Source organism: Delphinapterus leucas, chromosome 17 (genome assembly GCF_059928025.1).
Source record: "Delphinapterus leucas isolate spDelLeu-1000000601 "Yukka" chromosome 17, BTC_Dleu_Yukka2, whole genome shotgun sequence".
NCBI classification, from domain to species: Eukaryota; Metazoa; Chordata; class Mammalia; order Artiodactyla; family Monodontidae; genus Delphinapterus; species Delphinapterus leucas.
Window position 1 is genome coordinate 79826063 of NC_143145.1, and position 25291 is coordinate 79851353.

Below are 25291 nucleotides of genomic sequence, written 5' to 3' on the forward strand. Positions count from 1 at the left end.
TGCATGTAAGACTCCGAACGGATGCTGTGAGGATGGAAAGATTAACGGAACCTTGTCCTTACTCTCAATGTGCTCGTCATCGTGGGGAGTTTATATTTTTGCATTATATGGTTCCTTCTGTATTGTAAAGATTATGACGTTGGAATTAAATTTAACTCTTCAGTCTTAGAACCCTAGTAACTCTAGAAATGTTATACACTAAAACAATGTCCAGTACACAATGCTCTACAGTCCTATACAGTAGCCACAAGTCCTGTATGACTGTGTACATTTAAATTTGACTAATTAAAATTAAATAAATAGAAAATGTATTTCCTCAGTTGCTCCAGCACAACATTCTCCATAGTCACATGTGGCTAGTGGCTACGCTTTCAAACAGTGCAGAGAACATTTCCATCTTTCCAGAAAATTCCATAAGATAGTGCTGCTCTAGACTGCAGAAGTCAGGGTCTCTTAGAAAATTAGGACATAAAGTTATAAGCTTTCATTCCTCTAAGTAAGAATTCAGGATCCATCTAAGTAAGAATTCAGGATCCAGACAACACTCAAAATTAAGATCCAGGCACGTATTACAAATCCATTTAGCTAATTTCCTCACATCATTGTGTTCATTCCAAATAGTTGATGGTCAGAAAGGCCAGGTGTCTTTCAAGATACAATCCATTCCTGGCGTGTAAGAGGATCCAAATTATAGCCACATTTCTTTCTTTAGGGAGGCTTTGTATATGAGATATGATCATGTGGTTTTCAAATATGTGATGAAACTACCGCCAGATAATAGGCCTGACAAATTCCCAGTTCATTATACGGACTCTGAACTAGCAGCTCATTTCTGTACCTTCCCAAACGCAGGCAAAAGGCAATATAAAAAATGAGACCCTCACACATCAGGAGGCAACGCCCAGTGTTCACGTGGCAGACAGCCTTCACTTCACAGAGCACTGCCCACCTGCATGGGTGCATTAGACATCAGACCACAACAAGGAATTTGCATCCCGTTATTGCATCCTAAAAGCAAAGACATTGTACATATCCAGTAAGTCTTTATACAAGGAACACTGAGCAGTATCACAATGATTCCCTTCAAAGCACATTTTATTTTTAAAAACTCTTTCATACATAATTTTTATTTTCATTGTTTCCTCTTACATCAGCTTTTGGTGAAGGGGCGTTATCTTAAACCATAGTTCAGTTCTATGAGGGCGGTTTTATAAGTGGCCAGAATATTATGAACCAAGAATATAGGAACAAGCCGGGAAAATAGGGGAAGCCTCCAGAAAACCAACCAAATTGATGGGCTGCATGGAATTGTTCAGAGATTCCTATAGGGTTGCTCTACGTGGCCTCAAGACAGTAATCTGTGGTTTTCATACACTTGATACTTAGAGCTTCTCACTGGCAGTAACAGGTTCTCCTGCTTCTGCAGAGAATCCCTAGAAAGAAGGGCCACGTTGCCCAGCAGGAGGATAACTGTCCTTTCTGTTATCACAGGGCATCACGTATCCAGTAGATCGCACCATGTTGTCCAATCCCAATTTAAAAAGAAAGGAAGCATAAAGATCAGCAGTTCAAACACAATTTTGGACAATGGAATCGGGAAACTATTTAAATTATTTGGGGAAATCTTTTAATAAAAATATTTGCAATGAATCATAGGAAGTTTATCTCTACAACTGACATTTGATTATTTTCTACAAAGACAGATGTAATCTGCAATCATGGAGATTTTAATGTTTCAGATCACTAATTTTTCAATTAAAATTTAAAAGGAGTCCAGGTAAATATTCCCCATGGAGAACCATTCATTTCCCTACACTTTGTTCCCTTTGTCTAAATATTCCCAATCCTTGATGAAATATGACCTCCAATGTCACGATCCCTTCATTTTTAATATTCTTCATTGTGGTCTTTCTTGAATCCTTTTTATTTTTCTTCTTGATATTTTGTTATTTTGAATATAGGAATAGTTATGTTTAGAAAATTTGGAAATTATAAAAAAAAATAAAGAAGATAAAGATGTCAAATAGCAATTGTTTCTATGCTCAGAATTCAGAGGAAAAGAACTTGACACTCATCCACCCACAAATGGTAATGGAAACCCTGCGTCTTAAGACATCCCTAAGTACAAACTCACAAGAGAAGACAGTCTACAGCAAAAAAAAAGAAAAAGAAAAAAACCATCAGGAACACTACCATTTAATGGCCAGGTGGAGGAGGATGGGCCTAAAAATGATTCTGGAAACAGTGAGGGCACCGAGGTAGGCATGAAACCGAGAGACCATGATGTCATGGAGCCCTTGGAAGAGACAGGACACTCCCGTGAGAAAGCAGGTCAGGGGAAGAGTAAAAGCCCGCTGGGTTTATCAGCGTGGTCCTTGGCGACCTTATTGAAAGCTAAGCAATGGCGAGGCACAGTGAGCTGCCGAAGCTGCCTGCAGCCAACACAACCACGTGGAGGGGTTTGGCTGTGAAGAGAAGGAAGATGGCTCTGTGTAGCCTTGGGGCAAAGAGAAAGTTGGCTTGTTTGTTGCGTGTCTGAAGTAGTTAAAGGGCAGTTGGAGGAGTAGAGTTGAGGGTGACTGAGCCTAGACTTACTCATTTAATCAGTATAGAGCTAAAGCCTGGACATGAGGGTGTTATTTAAGCTTCCCAGGTGATTCTAACATTCAACCATTGAGAATGACCATTCTAGGTCATATTTGCCTACATGTTTAGTTTAGAGCCGTTACACCAGTTTGCCCAGTATCAACTCAGCCCAGTCCCAGCATCCTTGTCCTTTGGCAGATTTACCTGAGGACCAGTCATTTGACAGGATCACCTCAAACCCATCCTGGGGAAGTTATCTTCTAGTGTTAATCTATGTTAGCTTGTCAGCTCAGTTCAGAGCATCCTGTCCCCATGGGGTTGTTCATTCTGCTTCAGTAGACAGTTTCAAAATGATAATCTTTTAAATAACTTTCTCACTAAAGCCAAAGCCAAAGAATTCACTTAGTTTTTTTCCTGTCTCTGTTCGGTTCCCAAGGCATATCTTTTAAACCAAGACCATATGGCATCACAAATTAGTGTTAAGGTCATTTCTTTCCATTCATTCAGTAAAAAGTTACTACCATGTCATAATTAGCATCTGAATATCATTTTAAAGTTTTAAACATATTTTTATATATATGTCATCTCAGTAATCACAAAATGGCACTGCAGCTGGTTTGCAGTAGAGGAAATGGAGGCCCAGAGAAATTATGTAACTTGCCAGGATTTCACAGCTGAAAATAGTAAAGGAGGACATGAGTGTGGATCCTCTGATGTCACATCCACTGGCCTCTCAGGAGATCATGCTTCATCTCCAATGGTGGCAGTTACTTTACACATATTACTCTACCTGGCAATACATCTGAATAAGATACATATTACATTGTTTGCCAAGAAGAAAAAAGCAACAACCGCCATAATAAGAGAAGGTGAGGGTGCAGAACCTCCCTGATAATGGTGACTTCCTCAGGAGACAGTGTACGGGGGCCTTTGTGCTGGTGGGAGAGGCGTGTGGAAAGAGGGTTCCTTCCGAGACAACAGTACTTGATACTCGTAGATTCATATACTTTTAGAACTAGAAAGAAATCGTAGCCCAAATCTCTCATTCTATAGAGGTGGATAAAGTGACATCGCATATAATCAGTATCAAAGTTCAAATGCAGATGTCTTAAATATCAATACATTGTGGGGGTTTTTTCCCACTTGCCTCATAATAAACAATTCAGATTATCCAAATATTCATACTCAAGGAAAAATGGGAGAAAATGGAATCTATCCTGAAACTGAATATTAAAGCTGTTCTAGAAATGTCTAGATTTGAGGATCTAGTTTACAGAGGTGCACTCTCCAATATGGTAGCGACTAGCCGCATGTATCTATTTCAATTTAAGGCAATTAAAATTATATAAAATTTTGTTTCTTATTCCTGCTAGCTGCATTTCACATACTCATTAGTTACATGTAACTAGTGGCTACCATATTGAATAGTGCAGATTTTAGAACTTTACCCCCACTGCAGAAACTTCTGTTGGACATCGCTGATCTAGGGTCTAGATTACGCCATTCTCCACGCCAGCAGCATTCCGTAGGCCTAAGTGCAACACCAAAAGCCATTCAACTTTATTCATTGGACGTGTTGCCCACTGTTGTTTAAAAATCATAAAGAGGGGGCTTCCCTGGTGGCGCAGTGCTTGAGAGTCCGCCTGCCGATGCAGGGGACACGGGTTCGTGCCCTGGTCCGGGAAGATCCCACATGCCGCGGAGCGGCTAGGCCCATGAGCCATGGCCGCTGAGCCTGCGCGTCCGGAGCCTGTGCTCCGCAACGGGAGAGGCCACAACAGTGAGAGGCCCGCGTATAGCAAAAAAAAAAAAAAAAAAAAATCATAAGTAGGAGGAAAAGGATAAAGCCCCCAGAAGCAAACAGGTTCGATTGCTCATCCAGTAGGGTTACCACACGAGGAATCTGCTGCTGTCAGTCACGATGCTGCTGCTCATTCAGCTTCCTGAGTGAGAGCAAGAAAACGTTGAGCGAGTTAAGGTATAATATCTAACCGTACAGTAGTAGTATAAAGAGAATCAATAATATTATTTTAAAGTTATGCAAACTAGGCTGGAAAAGGATGAATATGAAAATTACATGAAATAAGTTTTACTTGAAAATTACATGAAAGAAGTTTTACTTGAAAAAACAGTAACACCAACAAAACCAAGTGTCCCTTAGAAACGTCTGTGTTTGCGTGATGTGCATGGGTGAGTATATCTATGTAAGTCTCAAGGGAGAGCAATATGATTTGTCCTCAAATTTTCTTAGTTCTTCTATAATTCAGATGGTGTTTTATTTCAGGTCAATGGTGGAGAGAAGCGACCTGCCTCTGACATGGGGAAAAAACCAAAAACCCCCAAAAAGAAGAAGAAGAAGGACCCTAATGAGCCCCAGAAGCCTGTGTCTGCTTATGCGTTATTCTTTCGTGATACCCAGGCTGCCATCAAGGGCCAAAATCCAAATGCTACCTTTGGTGAAGTCTCTAAAATTGTGGCTTCAATGTGGGATGGTTTAGGAGAAGAGCAAAAACAGGTAAGAAAAGATGAGAAAGGGAGTGAATCAACATGATTTGAGAAAGTGTACGCATTCTAAAGAAATGGCTTCTAGGGATGTTGGGTGAATTCTTCAGATACTAGGACTGAGGCTGAGAATGTGCCCCATCAGAACCAGACTTCAGGGGACTTTGACATAATTTTATACTCCTTTATTGCTCTGTTATAAATAACATGTTAGTTCCTTTGTTTCAAAGTTTATATAGTGTAGTTACTTTTGGAAGGACTTTTACGCATCCGAGCCAGGATTACGTCATTCCTTAATGTTGCCAATGCGATCATAAAGACAGAAAAAATACTAAAAGTATTTTGAGAACTGTCCACACCTCTCTTCAGCACTTACTATTTATTCTTTTGTCATCAAAACCCTCTTTGCTCTTTGCTAAATGAACCTCAAATTTAAGGGTTTCTACCCTTATCCATTCCCTAAAGACCATCCGAGTATGTTATTCAATCCCACTTGTACTATATTTCTAGGTTGTATTAAATGGGCCCAGATGCCTGGTTATTTTCTTCTTCTCTTGTGGATTGCCGTGGTGTGATTCAGGACCACACTGCTGGCGGTGGAGGGCCGTGAGACACTTTGTATCTCAGCCATAGGGCGAGTAGCCCAGAATGTCTTAAGGAGGGTGGGAACTGTGGAGAGAAAGAGTTCAGTATGCAGACGTAGCCCACTTCAACAAAGAAGCAATATTGATCCCAGATTCCTAAACCAGGGACTAGATTGCCATTGTCACCATCTAGAATTTCATGGTCACGAAGGAAAAATTAGACAAGCATTATCATTAAAGTTCAGTTACTGAAACGATTAAGTAGTTGAAGCTTTAGCTGCTGCAGAATACTTTACGGCATTAATGATGGGCTAGTCTCATTGGAATCTTGACAGAGACTCTTTACCTCTCCTCACCAGGTCCAGGGGACCTGTAAGAAACAGAACATCTCAAGCCTATGTACGTCTATAAGAACTATATATTGTATTATCCGTCAACCTCTATAATGTATATCATGTTTTATACTTTGAAGAACACTTTTACATGATTTATCTCATTTGTTCTGCTCAATACTCGTAGATACTTTTTTTTTTTTGGTGTACATTGGACATTTATTACAACTAATTGGCGATGTGATAAGACAGTGCTCACGTGGCCTGAACATTGGTCACAGTCACAACAAAGCTTAATCCAGCCCAGCAGATACAAATGAAAGTGTAAACTGTGAAGACATGTTTAGATACGTAGAAGTACGTATAAAAGTGACATTGAAACAACTGTATATCCTTAAAAAATATAGAGCCCACTAATGTCGTTTTACCCCATTCAACTCACACGTTCATATGGGAGGTGGTATCTGTTTTTATACTTGTGACTTCCAATAACTAGGCAGTGCCATAGAAGGGACGGAAGCTGCCCCAAAGTTTGCTGCACTTCTAAGTGGAGGGAAGCAATAGGGACTTCCAATAACTAGGCAGTGCCATAGAAGGGATGGAAGCTGCCCCAAAGTTTGCTCCACTTCTAAGTGGAGGGAAGCAATAGGGGAGTAAAATACATTTGGCTGTAACAAGCACCCTGGAAGGAATATTCGTGTTTTAAACAATGACTTATGCAACACTTTGTGAAGAGAGTAAAACATTTTCCGTAAGATGCTGTTATTAAGAATCCCAGGTAAGTCAACATTTCCATTTTATTTGGGGAGGCATCAAAAACAATCCAACTAAGTGACTAAATGATTATGACAACGAGAAACTTATCTCAGGAGTTGAATGTTCCTTGGCCTTAAAAATAACATGCTTACTATCATGAAACAGCTGATCTCTGATCCTCCTCCCAGGTCTGGAATGCCTAAGAAATAATTTTTAGTGTAAAACAGCATCATTCCATTAGTCTTTTGTGTATTCCCTTTGTTTTAAGGTGTTTAGTTTCTAATAAGGGTCTTTGGTGTGCATTTGTTTTTTTTCTAAAGTTTCAACACAGAGTGAAATTTTCATTCACTTGATATGTGACATGTCAATTCCCTTTATTCGCATATATGCTGAAATGCACTAGTCTTTGGTTTCATAAAACCAGGTTTCACATAATTTAACCTTTTTGCCAAAGACAGTAATTAATAAGTGTATATTGCCTGATTGTGTCATATTCATAGATACACATAATCAAGGTAATGATAATAATCTATTCAAGAGAAACAGACCTATAAACTTTAAAATAGCCAGAAAAAGTACCTTTCTTTTCCTGCATTCATTCTAATTCATATTTAAGTCCCTTGTTATCACTTGATTAACCAAAGTTCCCTTTAAAAAAAGATTGTGTAGGCCTGAATGAAGCAGCTTAGCAGAACTGTAACACTGACAAGACGTCATCTTACACCGTTAGCTAACACGGACGTGAAGGCAGTGACCATCTACAGTGTGTGAAATGCCACAGGAAGTCATCAGCAGGGGAGGGGAGTTCATGTCAGTCCAGTTTCTTCAAGAACACTAGGTGGGGTTTCAGCTTCCTCCTGCTAAGGTGCTTTAAGGACATTTTTCTTGGATGTTTCCAGAACTTCTCCTCCCAAAAGAAACTCATCCAAAATAAAATAAGCCTTCTCAAAATTAAAGATGATGTCAAGTTCACACACACTGCCAAAATACTTGTCAAGTAATTCCACATAATGATGAATTATTTCCAGGGTAATTAGTTCATTGCCCTGATCCCCAATAGCACAGCAAAAGTACAGACTGGCATGTCCCGGGAACTGCTCTTTCACCTGCTGAGCCCGCAGCAGGGGTCTTCCTTCCTCACAGATACTTTTATCTGAAGTTTGCAGACTATGAAATGGGGCCAGATGGTTAAATGCAGTCACTTATTCATTCAACAAATATTTGTTGCATGTTTACTGCGTGCCCCAGGCACTGTTCTAGACACTGGGAGTAGAGCAGAGAATAAGACAGAGTCCCATTCTGTTGATTGATTTGTCTAAAATTCCACACTGTGACTAGAACTTATCACTAGAACTTATCATTCAACTTAATTTTTTTCTCACCAATTCATGGAACCAATTATAGTTGTGATGGTAAAACCAGTTGCTAAGGAAACACGGAGCCCACTCCCCCGGTTCTCTCCAACCCCCCTTTACTGTAAGCCAAAGCTGTCCTTTATGATCTGAAGTCTCTACACATTTTCTTATGTCCTTTGCAAGATTGCCAGCCCCAGGGAAGGGCTTCACAGGAAAGCACAGGCCTACCATGTGGAGCTCTGCTACAAGAGTCGTCTCTGAGGCTGGAAAACACACCACAGAAACGTTCTCCTTGCATTCGATTAAAATACTCATCTCACAATTAAGAGGGTGGTTGACATTGTATTTTATGATTCCACTGAAAACCTGATATAGTTGTTTGAGGATTTCAGATCTGGTTTCTATCCTAACTCAGATCAGTTTGCTCTCACACTCCCAAGGCTGAGGTGTGGTTCCCCCCGATGCTGGACACTCATGCTGGAATTGTAGAGGGACTCATTCCTCCACTCACTACAGCTTCACGGATTGAGAAACTGAGTGCACATCCACCAGGAATCCCAACCGCATCCCTGTCCCTGCTCCACCCATGATCCAAGCACCAAGACACACCTCTCTCTCTGCTTTGACAACCCCTATGTGTAGTCTTGGATAGGGACAAGGCCTCAATGCTGTAAGCTCTTTCGAGTATACTTGTGATGACAAAACATTTTCCTCATTCTCTTTTATTTCCAATTTGATAACCTGTAATGAGTCTGTCTTTGGGCTCTCTCTCTCTCTCTCTCTCTCTCTCTCTTTTTTTTTAAACACTTTGGCTGTACCTGGTATGTAGGATCTTAGTTCCCCGACCAGGGATCGAACCCACCCCCTGTGTGGTGCAAGCGTGAAGTCTTAACCACTGGACCGCCAGGGAAGTCGCTGGATTCTCTCTTAATGGAAATAATTGGGGGTTTTTTAAAGAATTTGTTTTATAAGTAAAGGATGAAATTATATAATAGCTGACCCTATTTAACTCCTTGGGTATTATAAAGCAATTTCATAATCAAAATGCAGTTGTTTTAAAAAGTTATGCTAAGATTGCTTAGGAAAATATACTAATAGAAATAACTATCTTTGTCTCTTCTAGAAAAGTTAATATTTTAACATTTGAGCACCATTTTCAAAACAAGGTATTGGGAGCAGTCTGAGTCACTCGTAAATGGTTTGTCCCCATGCCTTATGTTCCTTTGACTTGACAGGGGTTCAGCATAGCTTATCCTTTTCTCTTAAAAGATGATCTTGCTTAATAAAGAGAGTGAAACTGCAGAGTATGCCAAAAAGGATGGTTTATGACACAGGGTGCAAGTCGATCCCAGGGACAAGCAGAGAGAGGGTCCAATGAATGAAATCAGACGCCACGCTCACAAAAGGGAGCATATTGCATCTGACGGGGCTGCTGGGACACCACGTGGCAGCCCCTGTGTAACAGTTTGCAGGAATGGCCAGCGAAGCGTGCATGCCCGCCTAGGACGCACGTTTGGGCATCAAGAGAATGTCAGCAAAATATCCTAAAGTGTTAGCATGGTGTGTTACCACCTGTTCTTTCCCTTTATGTTGACTCATTGTGCCAACATAATATAATATCTCTATTTCAAGCTTAAATTAATTGTATTTTACTCTCATTTAATATTTAAATTGGGGAGCACATGCTACGTATTTTGAAAGGAATGTTGCTGAAGCCGATTAGAGGCAGACCATTAAACTTCAAAATTCAGGACAAATGTGCATGTTTCAGAACAGCCCCACGTGACGCTGTTGGCATCGTGTAGGCAGCTGGTTCAAGTAGAAGGCTAGGATTTCATGCACCACGATTGTTCAAACATCCCGTTGTCATAACAGCCCCCAATTATGAACAGCTACAAATGTAAACACGAACTGGAGAAAATGGACAAAATTATTGATGACTTATTAGGGGCTCAGAAAATTACAATACTTAAGGAAAAACAGCTATTAGTGAGATTACAATCGAATGTTTACTCGCCAGCCAGAGGGAACAGGACTAATAGGGCTGCTGTGTGTTTGTGTCACATGCTTCCTCATTGTGGAGTTCAGGCGGGGCTAACAAGCCATGCAGATGGGCAGATCTTTATTTTCAGAAGCCATGATAAGGGAGAACCTATATGTCCTTTGAAGAATCTCTCAAAGAAGAAAAATCAGAAGGAAGCTTAAAGAAGTGCTAAAAATCCTCCAGGAACACAAAACCTCCCATATGAATCATTCCTACCAAAGCCACTGAACAAACTTCACATGTCAGAGATCTCTCCGTTTTAATACTTTGGAAGATGGTGCTGAATCTGGAATGGGAGCAGGATTGTGTTTGGGATTCCAACTGGAGGTTTTAAATGCTAATGAATCCTAAGACAGTGGACAGCCCGGTTCAGAGCCGTACTCAGTTGTTTTAAAAAGGCACGAGGTGGAGAGAGGGAAATAAAACATAAGCGTGGCTGTGATGTTGGTCTTTGCTACTTATCTTTCACTGACTGGAACCTACAGAGAAAGAAAAATAATAACATAACAAGATCACGCCCTTTGTATTAGACTCCTTGGAGTTTCGACCCTCAGCATCTTTGTTTATGAAGGTCCAGCTAGATTTCCTGTCTCTCCCCGTTATTTCTGAATTCTGTGACTCTGGTCATCCAAGTCTGGGATCTGAGTTCCCAGTTAACGGAGAGCAAATCGAACCCCACTAAATTAAAGAGTCCGTCCAGCTTTGAAGCAGAAGAGATTGGTCCAAAGAGCTGTAAAGTGTTCTTGGGTCCTTTTTAGCCATGGAAAGTCAGCTCTTAAGTGGGAAAGGAAAGTCACCTTAAATCAGAACCAGATGTAAATTACTAAGTGAACCTTAAGTTCCTAATTGGAGACACAGTTGGGCTGTAATACATTTAGCAAATTACAAACAAAATGTTCTTGTTTACATTACATTAAATGGCTTTAGAGCTTCAGCCAAAGAGCTAAATAAACATGCTGTTAGGCTAAAAATGGAGTGGAAGGCCGGTTCAGAGTTTGGTGTGTTCAGGAGAAACCACAGCCCACGGTGCCCAGAGAGCCTATTTTTGTAAATGCTAGCCCTGTTGTGGGAGCAGAGAGTGGATTTACCTCGAGATCCAGAGCCTAATGAGCAGATATCACTTGCAGGGAAACTGTTTGAATATTGTAACATATGCCTTCTTTCAGGATGCATAATTCATATCCAAGGATATTAGCCATAGCAGTTCAGCTCAATAGCAACACCTCATTATTTTATCCCTCAGTATTTATTCCTATGTTTGACGCCTTATGAAATTACTGTTAATGTGTTTATATAAGGGCAGATCTGACACAAGTGGGAAGAATGTAATTTCCTGCTCATTCTTTCCTGCTGCTGTGTCCTCTTCCCCTGGTAGAAGTGGCAAGTGTAAATAGTTAATTTGCTTCAATTATGAGCCTGTCCTGCTAAATTAGAAGCAGCAGGGATATGAAGAGGCAGAATTATACTTATAAGGCAGCTGACAAATCCTCTGAGCCCACGGAATCAAATCATTTACTCCTCACTGGTGCTCAAACACCCACTACAGATATGCTGCCGGGGTTTTTTCCCCCGCCCCGTATCTTATGATAAAATGTGGATTTTATGTCAACAGCACTTCAGGTTAACTAAAATCCTATTGCACTGTCACATTCACACATGTGTTTATCTTGGCCAGCTCCTTATAAACACTATGCATTTTCACCAATTTTTTTAAACTAGGAGTAAAGGATATATAAAATAATTGTTCATTTAAAAACTGTAGAATGTAAGAAAAGTTTATATTTGTAAAAACTTAAAACAGCAGTTAGAAATATTACATGCAATGGTGAGCATATTTCACCTCTAAAACACAGGTAAGTATAAATACATATAATCATTGGTACATAAATGGGATTATGGCATGCCTTCATGGGTATAAATACACGTAGAAATATTCCACGCTCATACACAGAGGGAGCAGACATTCCACTTGAAAGGTTCCATGACATCAGCAAGGAGAGAACTTGAATATAATACTCAAGCCTGCTGTGCTTTATGTATATTATTGGTAAACATGTTTGGGGTGGGCGGGTTGTCTGTCTGTATATCAAATCTTCTACTTCTATTGATGCCCACTCTAATTCAGAAGATGCAATTCGGTATTTTACCATGCACACCCATGCCCATGCTGACTCATGGAAGGAGAAACCTGAGACTAGGGACTATACACTGGATCACAGATATTTCCTGAGCACCTACTATGTACCAAGCTCTGCCCTGCCTGCTGGGGCTTCTGCTGTGGACAAAAAGATGACAGGCCCTGCAGTTGGGGGTCTAAGAGAGGCACCAAGGGGAGATCTCATGCAGCCAGGAGGAGCCATTGCGTGAACAAAGATGCAAAGATGGATCTTAGATACCAGATCGATGTGATTATATATATATGTATAATATGTATATGTGGGGGGGTTGTCTGCATTTCTTGTGTGCCTGACACAAAAAATGCACACATTAGAGGCGTATTTTTAACGCCTTTTTTTGGTTCTGTAGCTTCAGTTCCTCACACCATGAAGGCACATAATAGATACTCAATGTATTGTTAAGCATAATCAAACAACATCATACTCGCCCCGGCCATCCGCATTTAATGAATCTACAGATGTATTTGCAGCCATTTGTTCAGATGGGGCGCTTGCTTCTCTCGGACCCCTACCATTCCAAAAACAGGTTACACCATTTTTGTGTAGACGATTTGTATGCATTTGATGGATCCCAAAAAGAATCGAGAGCAAGATTTTTGACACATTGTATAATATTTTCAGTGCTCTGAATACTCATGTATAAAGTTCTCTGAGTTCTGCAATGCTTAAGAAAACGCTGAGCACGTTACACAAATGGAAATTTAACTGCATTTAAGGACTAAGTTCTGTATAAAACACAGAGGCACTTGCTGTCACTATCCTAAATGATAACAGCATTCAAAGACGCTGCAGACATTAATTTCTCCAGTACCGTGTATGACAGGGGATTGTGATTAAATTAGTATTTCTTATATAACTGTATTTCTAAGCATTTTCTATAAATATGAACTTATACTGGGGGGAAAAAAACTGCATTTGAAGTTAACGAAAAAGAAAAGCGCCTTCTAGTTTTATAGTGTTTGGATAAAATCCAGGATTGGAAGAATTCTGTTTTTTCTTATTATTACTGTAAAGAGTTGAAATCAACTACAACTAGAGATTAACTCAGGGCCAGAGCCGAAAAGAGGGAAGGAAGAAGGAACTAAATGGTGTTTATAAGATTTTACTTTTTTGTATAAGTTAGACGGATTGTTTGGGGAGGGAGCAGAAAGTGGAAAAAGCAAAATGACAGGTTGTATTAGAATTTTTTCTGTTTGTGTGCATCGTATTCACCGATACTGAACTGCTGATTTTAATTAGAGATTATTAGCCTATAAGACATATGTATTACACATGCTGGAACGTAGAGCATTTAAAAAATGATTCACAGAATCACTAGATTACATGAACAGAATTTGGATTCTCTAGAATTGGTATTTGATGTATGTTTTAGTTTAGCCATTATATATGTTTTAGTTTAACCACTGAGATGCGATCCTTAGATAGGATATGGTAGCTTTCTTAGAATAACAAACCACAGCAAATAACTAAGTTAGGACAGGATGAATTCAAAAGTGTTTGGATGAGCTGGGGAAAATGATGAATGATGTATTATGATTTTTAAATCCTCGTCTGGCCAACTTTGCACTTTATTTCAAACAGCTGTAGACCATTTGGAAGCCATTTTGTAGTTCAACTGAGTACTAATATTTACTGTGTGAATCACATTTCTTTAAAATATTTGTCTTTCCCTGAGAGAGAGAGAGACCATTTCTTTCCCAGACTTAACTTTGATATAAATCAGACCTATCCTCCTAGATTAGAAGGTTTGATCATTGCAGTGGGCTGTTCATTGCCAAACGCAGTCAGCGTCATCTTTGGTTTCAGCAAGCAGGAGACTTTCTCCATCCATAAATAGAGCTTTGAAACGTTTTTGAGGATCTTTTTACTGATGATTTTTAAATATCTGTTCTCAAGTAGGAATTTAAGTATGTGGAATTCTTACATGTTTTTTATCACTCACGCATACATTTGAGGCCTTTCTTCAGACATTTCCATCAAATATAGAATTCAGAAAGCATCCTTGTGCAATTTTAGAAGGTAGCATCATAGAGACATACAGGGTGAATAATATTTGAGCCATTAGCTAGTTCTCAAAGGTGGAGGTTCAAAATTACTATCGGGGAGACCACCTCAGATGTTAATTCTGATCTAGGGTACCGCCCCCTTTAAACACAATTACAGAAATATACCTCCTGAAATTACCACCCTTTGCATCCTCCCTCTGAACACCTGCGTCTATTCAGGAAAGAGCGGACCCATCAATCCGTGTAGTGTGACGTGATGAGTCTACCCTTTTCTAAAGCGGTATTTAGGCGCTTGTACGATGATCTCACATAGCCAATCATGAGTAGCCAATAGGGAGCCATTTGGAGGAAACAGGGCGCTCTGAATGCTGGTCAGGTATCCCGTAACAACATCGATCTCCCAGTGAAACCAGGGGGCACACATTCAGCCTAAAACACATTGAGTTGCCACCTTTCTCCCATGGTTATTAATCAACAAATTTCAGGGAAGTTAACACCTTGTGGGACGTTAACCCCTGGGGGCCCCACCATAGTAACACTGTTGCTTGTTTCAGTAGAAACCAAATGCAAGAAAGAGGATAGGTGTTACAATCTGGCCATCTGGCAACACCATCTTATCTGTGCCACTTAGAAAATGATGCTTAGGGCAATGCTATGGACCCAAGTGTGTAATATTTGCCTTTGGAAGCTAAATGAACCCTAGTCAGCTGCCCAGGGGGTCACTTAGAGTAGCATATGAATAAAAAACATGGTAGAAATGCTTCTAGTATACAAAAGCATACTACCATCAAAGATATTTTTGCTAAATATTTGCTTCAAAGTCCTGAATAGGATTTCTGTCTGTGTGGGAGAAGAACCCTCTCCAAACAGTTTTAAGGTATTAAAAGTAAATGTAAACATTTTCAGTGTAAGGTCATTAATTATAAATTATGTCTTGGAGAAGAGATTGGAGGGACAAAGAACTACAAACAGAAATCTGTCTTTGGAGAAAGAAATAAATCAATAAAAAGCAGGAGGGCTCTGTGTTTCTGATTGTGGCTGTGACCAAAGCATGTAATACACATGAATCATGCTGTTCAAAGACATTTGCTGTAATCTAGTGTTTATTTGTTTTCATGTTTGAATGTCTAAAACAGGATTTGAATTTTATTTCCAATAATTAGCTCCGTAAATTAAGAGTTCTCTTGTAATTGAACCAAAGGATTAATTTGGCTTTTTACTAAAAAATTTCTTTTAAGTTTCTTTAGTTCCATATATTGTAAAGATGACACATGATTGTATGACACTGTTGCACAAATTCTTAATCGCCTTACTATGATTGCCTTTAATATAGCAAAATGCCGAATATAAAAGACTAGGCTGAAGAGCTCCTTAAATTAGCACTTTCATTTCACAGGGTCCTTTATAATTCTGCTGACAAGGTTACTCATTTGTTTACCTTGAGTAAAATGTTGTGCTTTAATTAAAATATTCATAAGTAAGTAATATTTCTCACACCTTGAATTTCACAGCTGGGGACTGGGCTCAGCAAACCACCTTCCACATGAGAAACCATAAACTGACCTCTGCTGCCGACTGTGGCAGATACTTGGCCTTTAGACATAACTTATATTTAACTATTTTGACTAATTCCAAAGCCACTTTTCACACTGAGCTGTGTCTGGTTTTGAGCTCAGCATTACAAAATGCTAGCCAAGCAAGCCTCATTCCCTGCTGTAAAATTCAAGATGTGGGAAATTTAAACTAGACCTATCGATGAAAATACATCCAATGGTGAAAAATATTTTATTCTTTAGGGGTGATTTCAAAAGATTGACAAGAACAGACTCTAAAGCCTTGAAAGAATGAGCTTAATGGTAGCAGACAACCGTGTGTATTCACTTTGCTAATCTTTCATTTTTGACTCTAATGACTTTTTTTCTGTTTAACTTAGCAATGTGACCTTTAGCCTACCTCCAAGTCGTTTTTTGGTACTTTTGCTCACTTTAGGATGATTTTACTTGTATTTGCAAAATGATCCCCTGTGAAAAATGAAAAGCTTCTGTAAACTGAAATTCAATTCTGAACATTTTTACCTTTTCACACTGAGGCTTCCACACACTCATGCCATCCAGTGTTTTTGTTGGAAAGGGCATGAACACTCGGCCACTCAGGGTCCCCAGCCCACTCCCAAATGTGACTTTGACTGCCACTGCCAACTCCTGAGTCTTTGAAAATAGAGCTTCAAGACACAAAATTTTAAAATAGTGATGAACCTGCGAACTCCATAACTGTTTCTTTGATTAACATATTGAACATAATTGATCATCTTTTAATTCTGTCCTTGTTTTTATATTTAGCAAGGAGAATATATATCGGGATTTGAATGCACTGTAGAATTCTCTGCCCATTATGTAAATATGAATGACTTCTTTTTTCACATGTAGTTTCTTTCCCCGGCAACCTTCATCAATAGTATCTTTCTAAGCCAACTACCTCCACTGTCAAAGTACCCCAGATAAATCGGTACATATGCTTTATGGAAAATGGAAAATTTTACTATAGTTAATCTTTTTCTTATCTAATCTCTTGCCATACTTCTTAAAAACTTGTTTCAGTAAGAAAACACGATCTTTGGGGAGATGTATGTTATTATGTGTGTGTGAGTGTGTGTGTGTGCGAACACACACAGTTATCATTCTGCACTGTACTTCTCTGGAAACAAAAGCAGATGCGCTTTCTAATTTCTAATTTCAGACTCTCTGTTGTTACAGGTCTATAAAAAGAAAACAGAGGCTGCAAAGAAGGAGTACCTGAAGCAACTAGCAGCATACAGAGCCAGCCTGGTATCCAAGGTAACATGCAACCATGTGGTATTGGGATGGATTGTGGCCATCTCATTGCAGACTCTGATGGTCATGTGAAAGCATAAAAGATTACTGTAGCATTTCTGCACAGTCTCCTTCGCTGAAAAAGAAAAAGTAAATCCTAAACAAAGCTATATGTTATGAAAGTATTTGTTCATACCTAGAGGACCAGAACAACATCCCCTGGTGTCGTTCCATCCATCCTTTTGTGTACTGTTGCCCACCTGTGGATTACTGATTTTGTGGCTTAGTCACAGTGCATTCTTAATCCCTAACCAACTTTCTGTTTCACCATGTTCCACGCTTAAATTGCCCTCCACCCTGACCCCATCCCATTGGTCTTTGCTGAGGAGATGCCAACTGTCTTTAATCCTAGCCTCATTACAACATCATCAGAATGTAAGCCTACCAGAACAAACAAACAAATGAAAAAAATGCATCATTTCATTTGAAAATGAAAGCACCACTAAAATAGTTTATGCTTTAGAATATCTCAAATACGAGCCCTTGCTGGTATAAAGACTCAAGAGTTAACTCTGTTTGGTGTTGGATTATTAAAGCTGTATCTCCTTTTATAGATTTCTCAGGCAGGTAACCTCAGAGACAGGGCTGAAGCTGTGAGGACTGGACACTGTGGCATCTTAAGTCCAGATGTGGCTGGTACCCAGCTCAGTGCGGGTGGGACTCTGGACTTCATTCCATTCACCCATGAAAAATACTTTCTGTTTTATCCACAAATATCCATTCCCTTTCCAACAACTCTAAAGTAATTATATCATTTAGTTTTTCTTGGGGAAAACATATACTGAATATATGATACAGAGAAGAAAATGGAGCACAAAATACAAATGCATAAGAAATTTCGGTACACTGTTGGTCTAATGCAACTTTGCATTCCACTTCTAAGGTATGACATTGTGGGAAAACTTAATATTTATTATTTAACCTTAGAATTCCTAGCTCATCTGTACTATCTCTGTACTATCTCACTATGGATCTCACACTTTCTCATTTTTCTAACTCCTTTTGAAGCTGTTTATATTTTCTGCTGATACGGTCACACATTTCTGTATATTTATAGAATTCACAGCATGTATGTAAAATTATAGCAAAAAAACAAGGTGCAAAATATTAGATCCATCCAACAATTGGGTTGTATAGTTACTTGGTATTATTCAGATTAATATGCCCAAGATGTAAGGGGGCATATGAATTCTTCTTATTTCATCCAAGATAAGTGTCTTCTGGAGCATTTTAAATAGAAGTTTTAGTCAGAACATTTTACATATGAGAAAATCAATACGTGAAGTGTCAATCCCAATACAAAGCACTCTGGTTAATGTTATGCAGATTGCCAGAATGCTGTAATACTGACTAAGCTTTACTTTCAAAACAAGTGTCCTCAGATTTGCTCTTAGCTGCAACTTTTCTTACTATTCATTCTCAGAGTTGCAACCCTCAGTATACGGCAATTTGTATAAATGCTGCGAATTGCCATTTCTACATTTAAAAAAACCCAGCACTTTTCTTTAGAGCTTACTCTGACGTTTTTCTTCTCTTTGGCAGCAGGAATTTTGCTGGAGCTGTTGAATGTCTATTTATGTACAACTATCTATTGTATGTATACAAAATGCAGAATAGTTATAAACACCCTCTCCAGGTTAGAAAAATGGCCTTCTGATGTTGTATGTGAATGGGATATTTGCAGTTTAACCTTGCAGACACGTGCAGAAAATTTACCAGCCTATCCGCTGATTGCACACAGAAACATATATAAAAATCCATTGCTTTTCCATTTAAAATTATCACAAGGAAAATAGCAGCCATTCATGTTTACACATATATTTTTCTGTTATACTTTTTTTAGTATGTTATAAATTATTTCCCTATTCTGAAAGATCTGAAGATCTAAAGGTGCAATCATAAAATGCTACATGGTAATAACAGTCACCAATCCAGGCAACCACAGTGTGACAGCCGAGCTCCATCTTCTCCGTTCACTCGTTCATGTGTTCATTTGGTGAATTTCCCTGGGCATGTGGCCTGTGCCGAGCGCTGGGCCAGGCTCGGAGGACACAGTGGAGAACTGGCAGGTGCGTCCTCTGCACTTAAAGAACTTTCTCTTCAGTCCGGGGAGACCACTAGTGAAAACATAAGTTAATGAATGACCAAGATCTTTGTGAATTGAAGCCTTCTGGGAAATCAAGGAAGGCATCTGATAGGGTGGTCTGCTGACTCCTCTTTGAAGATATGACCCTGGAGCTGAGAGCAAGGGAAGACAGGAGCTTGCAGGACACAGGGAGCCTGGGACAGAGCCGACCAGGCAGTGCAGCAAATGCAGGCTCGGGGGACAAAAATACCTCCTTGGATGGAGAAATGGTCAGTGTGGCTGGAGCTGAGCGAACAGGGGAGTGCGGTCTGAGACGAAGCTGGGAAGATGGGCAGCGGCCAAGTCACGAAGGCCTTGCAGGACGGTGAAAGGAGCTGGGTTTTGTTTTCTGTACAAAGGGACGCCACTGAATGGGTTCCAGTAGGGGGATGGCGTGATCGGATTTATATTTTAAAAGATAACTTTATGTGAATGACTTCCCTCACTCCCCATACCTTACCCCTCAAAGTAGGCTTGATTGTCAACATTTCACTGAAGAGGAAAAGTATCACATAGGCAAGAAGTGCCCAAGCCCTGTGTTGACCTCCCGCTCCCTCAGTCCTTGTGCTGGGCCCTTTTGTCCCCAGGTCCTGACAGGGCGCTCGACCTGCTTCCTTAACCCCCTGCCCCAGAAGTCAGGATGGAGCATCGATATTCTCTGTTCTAGGCCCACTTAAAGTGGTTTATTTACAATATTGTGTTAGTTTCAGGTGTGTAGCAAAGTGATTCAGTTGTATATATTTTTCAGATTACTTTCTATTATAGGTTATTACAAGATAGTAAATGTAGTTCCCTGTTCTACATAGTAAATCCTTGTTGCTTATCTATTTTATGTATAGTAGTTTGTATCTGTTATTCCCATACTCCTAATTTATCCCCCCGGCCCCCGCTTTCTTTCACCTTTCCCCAAAGTTTGTTTTCTATGTCTGTGAGTCTGTTTCTGTTTTGTATATATTAGATTCATTTTATTATTTTTAGATTCCACTTACAAGTGATATCATATAGTATTTGTCTTTCTCTAACTGATTCCACTTAGTATGACAATCTCTAGGTCCATCCATGTTGCTGCAAATGGCAGTATTTCATTCTTTTTATGGATGAGTAATATTCCATTGTATATATATAATATATATATACCACATCTTCCTAAACCAGTCATCTGTTGATGGGCATTTGGGTTGTTTCCATGTCTTGGCTTTTGTAAACAGTGCTGCTATGAACATTGGGGTGCATTGTATCTTTTTTAGTTAGAGTTTTCATCTTTTCCGGATATATGCCCAGGAGTGGGATTGCTGGATTGTATGGTAGCTCTATTTTTAGTTTTTTAAGGAACTTCCCTATTGTTTACCATGGTGGCTGCACCGATTTACATTCCCACCAACAGTGTAGGAAGGTTCCCTTTTCTTCACACCCTCTCTAGCATTTGTTATTTGTAGACTTTTTGATGATGTCCATTCGACCCACGTGAGGTGATACCTCACTGTAGTTTTGATTTGCGTTTCTCTAATAATTAGCCATGGTGAGCATCTTTTCATGTGCCTCTTGGCCCTCTGTATGTCTTCTTTGGAGAAATGTCTATTTAGGTCTTCTGCCCATTTTTTGACTGGATTGTGTGGTTTTTTGATATTGCGTTGTATGAGCTGCTTGTGTATTTTGGAGATTAACCCCTTGTTGGTTTCATCATTTGCAAATATTTTCTCCCATTCCACAGTCTGTCTTTTTGTTTTGTTGATGGATTCCTAAGGTCACTTTTGTCAGTGAAATACCATATTAGCCAAAGTTCTGTGTCCGGTTCCCCAGGTTCTCGCTGGCAATCTTGATTTACTCCTCCAGAGCTACGTATTTTGGTACCAATTTTCTATGCAATGTGTTTCATCCAACAAGGCCTTGTATCCCTGGGCCAACAGCCCTTGCCCTTGCTAATGTGTAACCACGTCAAGGCGGCTACTTCTCACTGCTTCCACTCCAGGCCCTAGTCTGCATCCCAGCCAGAGCTGCACAACACCGTTTCCACATCAGGCACAGGGCTTGGTGCTGAGAGCCCAAAGGTGAGCACAACAGATCAGAGTGTTTCGTGATACTTGAGAGGTTTGAAACTATACTCTAAAGTTAACTGCTTCTCAATCCTCTAAAATTAGCTGTTTCTTACAGAACGTAAACAAAAAATAGAGGCAGCCAGTGAATACTGGTCCACCCGGGAGACTGTCATAGGATTAACGGTGCTCCTCTCCTTTCAGTTACATTTTAGCTTAAATGAATTATACACCATCTAACCCGGCATATTAATTAACGTGACTCCGGACCCGAATAAAATTGAAGTCGTAGTAGAATATTCTAACCTTCGTACTTGAAAATGACAATACAGACACACTCTCAGCTGGACACCCAAGTTTTTTCAGTAACAACGCACATGTGTTGTTCTATGTGTCCCACGCTGTGCTCGGCATTTTACATATATTTCTACTCATCATCACGATAACCCTGCGAAGTGAGATTTAGCCCCATTTTCTAGACAGTCTCTAGGCAGAGAGACTAAGTGACTTGGAGAGTCTAAGAGACGAAGGAGAGGCTGGTGGTAGCAGAGGGAGAGCTCACACTCGCTCTCCGGTTCCAAAGCTTGTAGGCTTTTCTCTACCCTGGGTGACTGTCAATTTTTATATCTTTAGAACTGCGGCCTCTTATTATCCTCAGTAAAATTCTGTGCCAACTCTTACATGTTAGACAGCCAAGAGTAAAGGTGTCCTCATTTAAATGAGGCTGGGGATGAGGGTAGAAGGCTGCCCCCTCCCTTCCACCCACCACCCACCACCAGAGGCCGGCATGAGACCTTCAGAGGACGCTGGGGCCTGCGGAATGTTTAGGAAGCCCTGTTCTGTGCCTTGCTGTTCAGCTGTGCACGTGCTTTACCCAGTCACGTGGAGCCAGTGACAGACCCACCCAGGGTTACATCTGCTCGGTGACAGACCCGCCCAGCACAGCCCCTCTGCCGTGGAAACACACGCGCAGTGAAGGACACAGGAAAGGGAGCACACTGGCAGCTGCAAGCACAGCCCGGGTAAGACCTGGAAAAACTAACCTGTTCAGTTTTAGACTCTATGATTTAAAGAGGGAAGTTGGGGAGATTGCAGAGGAAAGAGTCATAAAGCAACTGAAAAGGGAGGGCGGGAGATAGTAGCAGAGAAGAGTGGATTTGACATTACTAAGTCTGAAAAACACATATGTGGGCATGTTCACCCCATGATGGGTGTCAGGCATGGGCAGTGGTTCCCTGTGCTCTGCTTTCTCTGAATCCAGAACAAGAATGGAGACACCATGTTACCCTAGAGGAATTTAATCTGAACAGGGAGCATTACCAAACTCTTGGATTATTTAGGCAAACCGTTTCTTTCCATTGAGAAATTTAAAAGCAGGAAGCAAAGGTTTATAAATAAGGTTTAGAGAAGATCTTGAAGGCGTCTTCAGCACCTGTGCTTCCCCAGGCACCAAGGGAAGCATTAAAAACCTCTAACGCACCACCAGTGTCACACGAAACAAGTCCTCAGGGGGCAGAAACGTCCCCAGGCACTCAGGGCAGCTCCGTCTGGGTTCAAATTCCAAGTTTCTCACTTCCTAACTACTTGCTTTTATGCATGTTATTCAACTCTTTAAAGTCTCAATTTTCTAATGTGTTAAACAGAGAAGATAATAGGAGCTACATCATTAGGTTTCCATTAAAATAAAATAGGAAACTATATATAAACTGCATGATTCAGGATCTTGAACACAGGAAAGCACTTAATACCGGCAATTATTATGACTATCAATTTTATGTTTAACGTTATTGATAGCTGCGCAAAGAACTAGGAAAGTTTTGTATATGATTCGCGATATAGCTGGATCATATTTTCAATGTCTGCAAGGCCGCTTTGATGTAAAGAAAATTTTAAAGTGGCATTAAAATAAGAAAAATTTGCTTCATACATATATTCTTTTATAAAGATAAAAAATGATCTAGACATTTAAAACAATCACCTACACAGGTTCCTTAATTGAAATGTCTTTATGAGCCTTTAGTTGAGGGAGCCTACGAATAGTCTGAAGGTCAAGAATATATTCCATTGTGGAGCCTACGGTTTCTGGGCTGCAGTGGTTTTACCTGCTATTTCAGGTCATTTTGGGTTGGACTGTTAAGTAAAGCTTAAGGAAATACAGTTTTTCCGTAGACTCAGGAATTCCTAGACATGAGCCTAAATTACGTTGAAAGCAACGTATAACTAGAAAGCAACTGGAACTAGCTTTATCTTATCGCATAGACCAGAATTTATATTCCCAAAATGAGTGTTACATTCAAAGGACTCACCTTGGGCGGCTACACACTTATTTTATGATTGCCCCAGAGTTCAGAAGACTTTTGGCAGGTCCTCTTTTAGAACCGCACTCCGCAAAAGTTTATGAGCCACCTTAGCAAATCAACATTGTCACATGGTTTTCACACCTCATTCTTTTCCCCAAACATCACCCATATACATCCAACAGACTTGGCTTCAAGTGACTATTAGCTGTTTCCAAAAATCAAATTCACCACCAGAAGACAAAGAGTTGTCTGAGGATATGTAAAGCGATGTCCCACAGGCGCTGAAGCAAATCCTGTACGGAAGTTCCCAAATATTCCAAGTAAAACCAGCATTATTGAAATAAGCGTACAGCTGCTCAGAAGTGCCAGTCTGGAAAGAGACAGTGTTTGGATGAATATGTTCTGGTATGTTCAGTATAAGTAGTCAGATTCATGACTTTAAGGTCACACATCAAATATGAGATTTTGTCTGTACCTTGAGCTGGGGTGCCGAAACTTACAGAGGATGGTGGAAGCTTTTTATAATGTACAGTACAGGACAGTGTTGAACTAAATTAAGTAAGTTCTCTGTTGCCATGACCGATAGTAAAGAAACACAATTCTCAGTTCAATTAAAGGATAGTAAATTTGAAACAAAAGAAATGATTTCTTTTTACAGGATGAAAGTAACTTATAGAATTCACGCCGTAGAGAGCTATTGAGACAAATACTTAGTCTGAATATGAAAATAGGATGGATCATTTTATGAGTGTTAACATAAAATTTGCAGCTCTGTAAGCCCAGATCGTGATTTAAAGATAGTAAAATCTCATGCTTCAGGATGTAAGCTGATCACCTGCAAGTACCAAGAAGAATTTTCCTTCCAAAAGTAACAATGCACAGTTGAGTAGGTGCATACATTTTGTTTAATTTCCAATGCATCAAGTATTGGTCAGCACTGGAAACAAGAATCAAATTAGATGAACTATTAATCTGATTTGGTTCAGCGCCTCCTATATTGTTATTTCCACTGAGCTTTATGTCTTGTGTTTATACTTTGCTGTTTTAAATAACAATTGCTTTGTCAATCTTTCATTTTTATAGTGCTTATTATCCCAGAAAGGGAGCATTTATAGACTATTTATAGACTATTATCTATTAGACTAGTCTATTATTTATAGACTATTATCTTATTATAGACTATAGACTATTCTCTTATTATAGACTATAGACTATTTATAGACTATTATCTTCATTATACAAAGTAAATGGGATTGAAACTATCTTGGACAATCAACAACTTGATTAATAAGAAGTACCTTAATGTTTATAGAGTCGTACCCTTTGTGAAAGACTACTGAAAAGACCCAAAAAGTCTTCATTGCGCCCCCCACACACACATTCCGTTTTGCTTATAGAAAACGTCCTTTAGAATCAGGGGCCCAAAAGAAAACAGGAAATAGAGCTTATAAACCAATAGCAAATACACATTCATCCCATGAGAATGTCACATTCGAGGGTGGATTTTCAGTTGTGTGCACACTGATAGGGTCGTATTTGGCAGGTGACCGATACAAAGCACATACCACTAAATAAAAGTGGTTAATGCGTTTGAGATTAGAAACAAACTTAAATGATTTAG

General features: G+C 39.7%; 1 protein-coding gene across 4 annotated transcripts in view; it reads left to right on the top strand.

Moving 5' to 3' along the window:
* Nucleotides 1-25291, top strand: part of TOX (thymocyte selection associated high mobility group box) — a 297820-nt gene that overhangs the window by 258288 nt on the left and 14241 nt on the right. For all 4 annotated transcript variants that reach the window (XM_022556827.3, XM_022556826.3, XM_022556828.3 and 1 more), the window contains 2 exons: nucleotides 4871-5101; nucleotides 17096-17176. In XM_022556827.3, the coding sequence (XP_022412535.2) occupies nucleotides 4871-5101; nucleotides 17096-17176 (312 nt within the window). The remainder of the gene's footprint in view (nucleotides 1-4870; nucleotides 5102-17095; nucleotides 17177-25291) is intronic.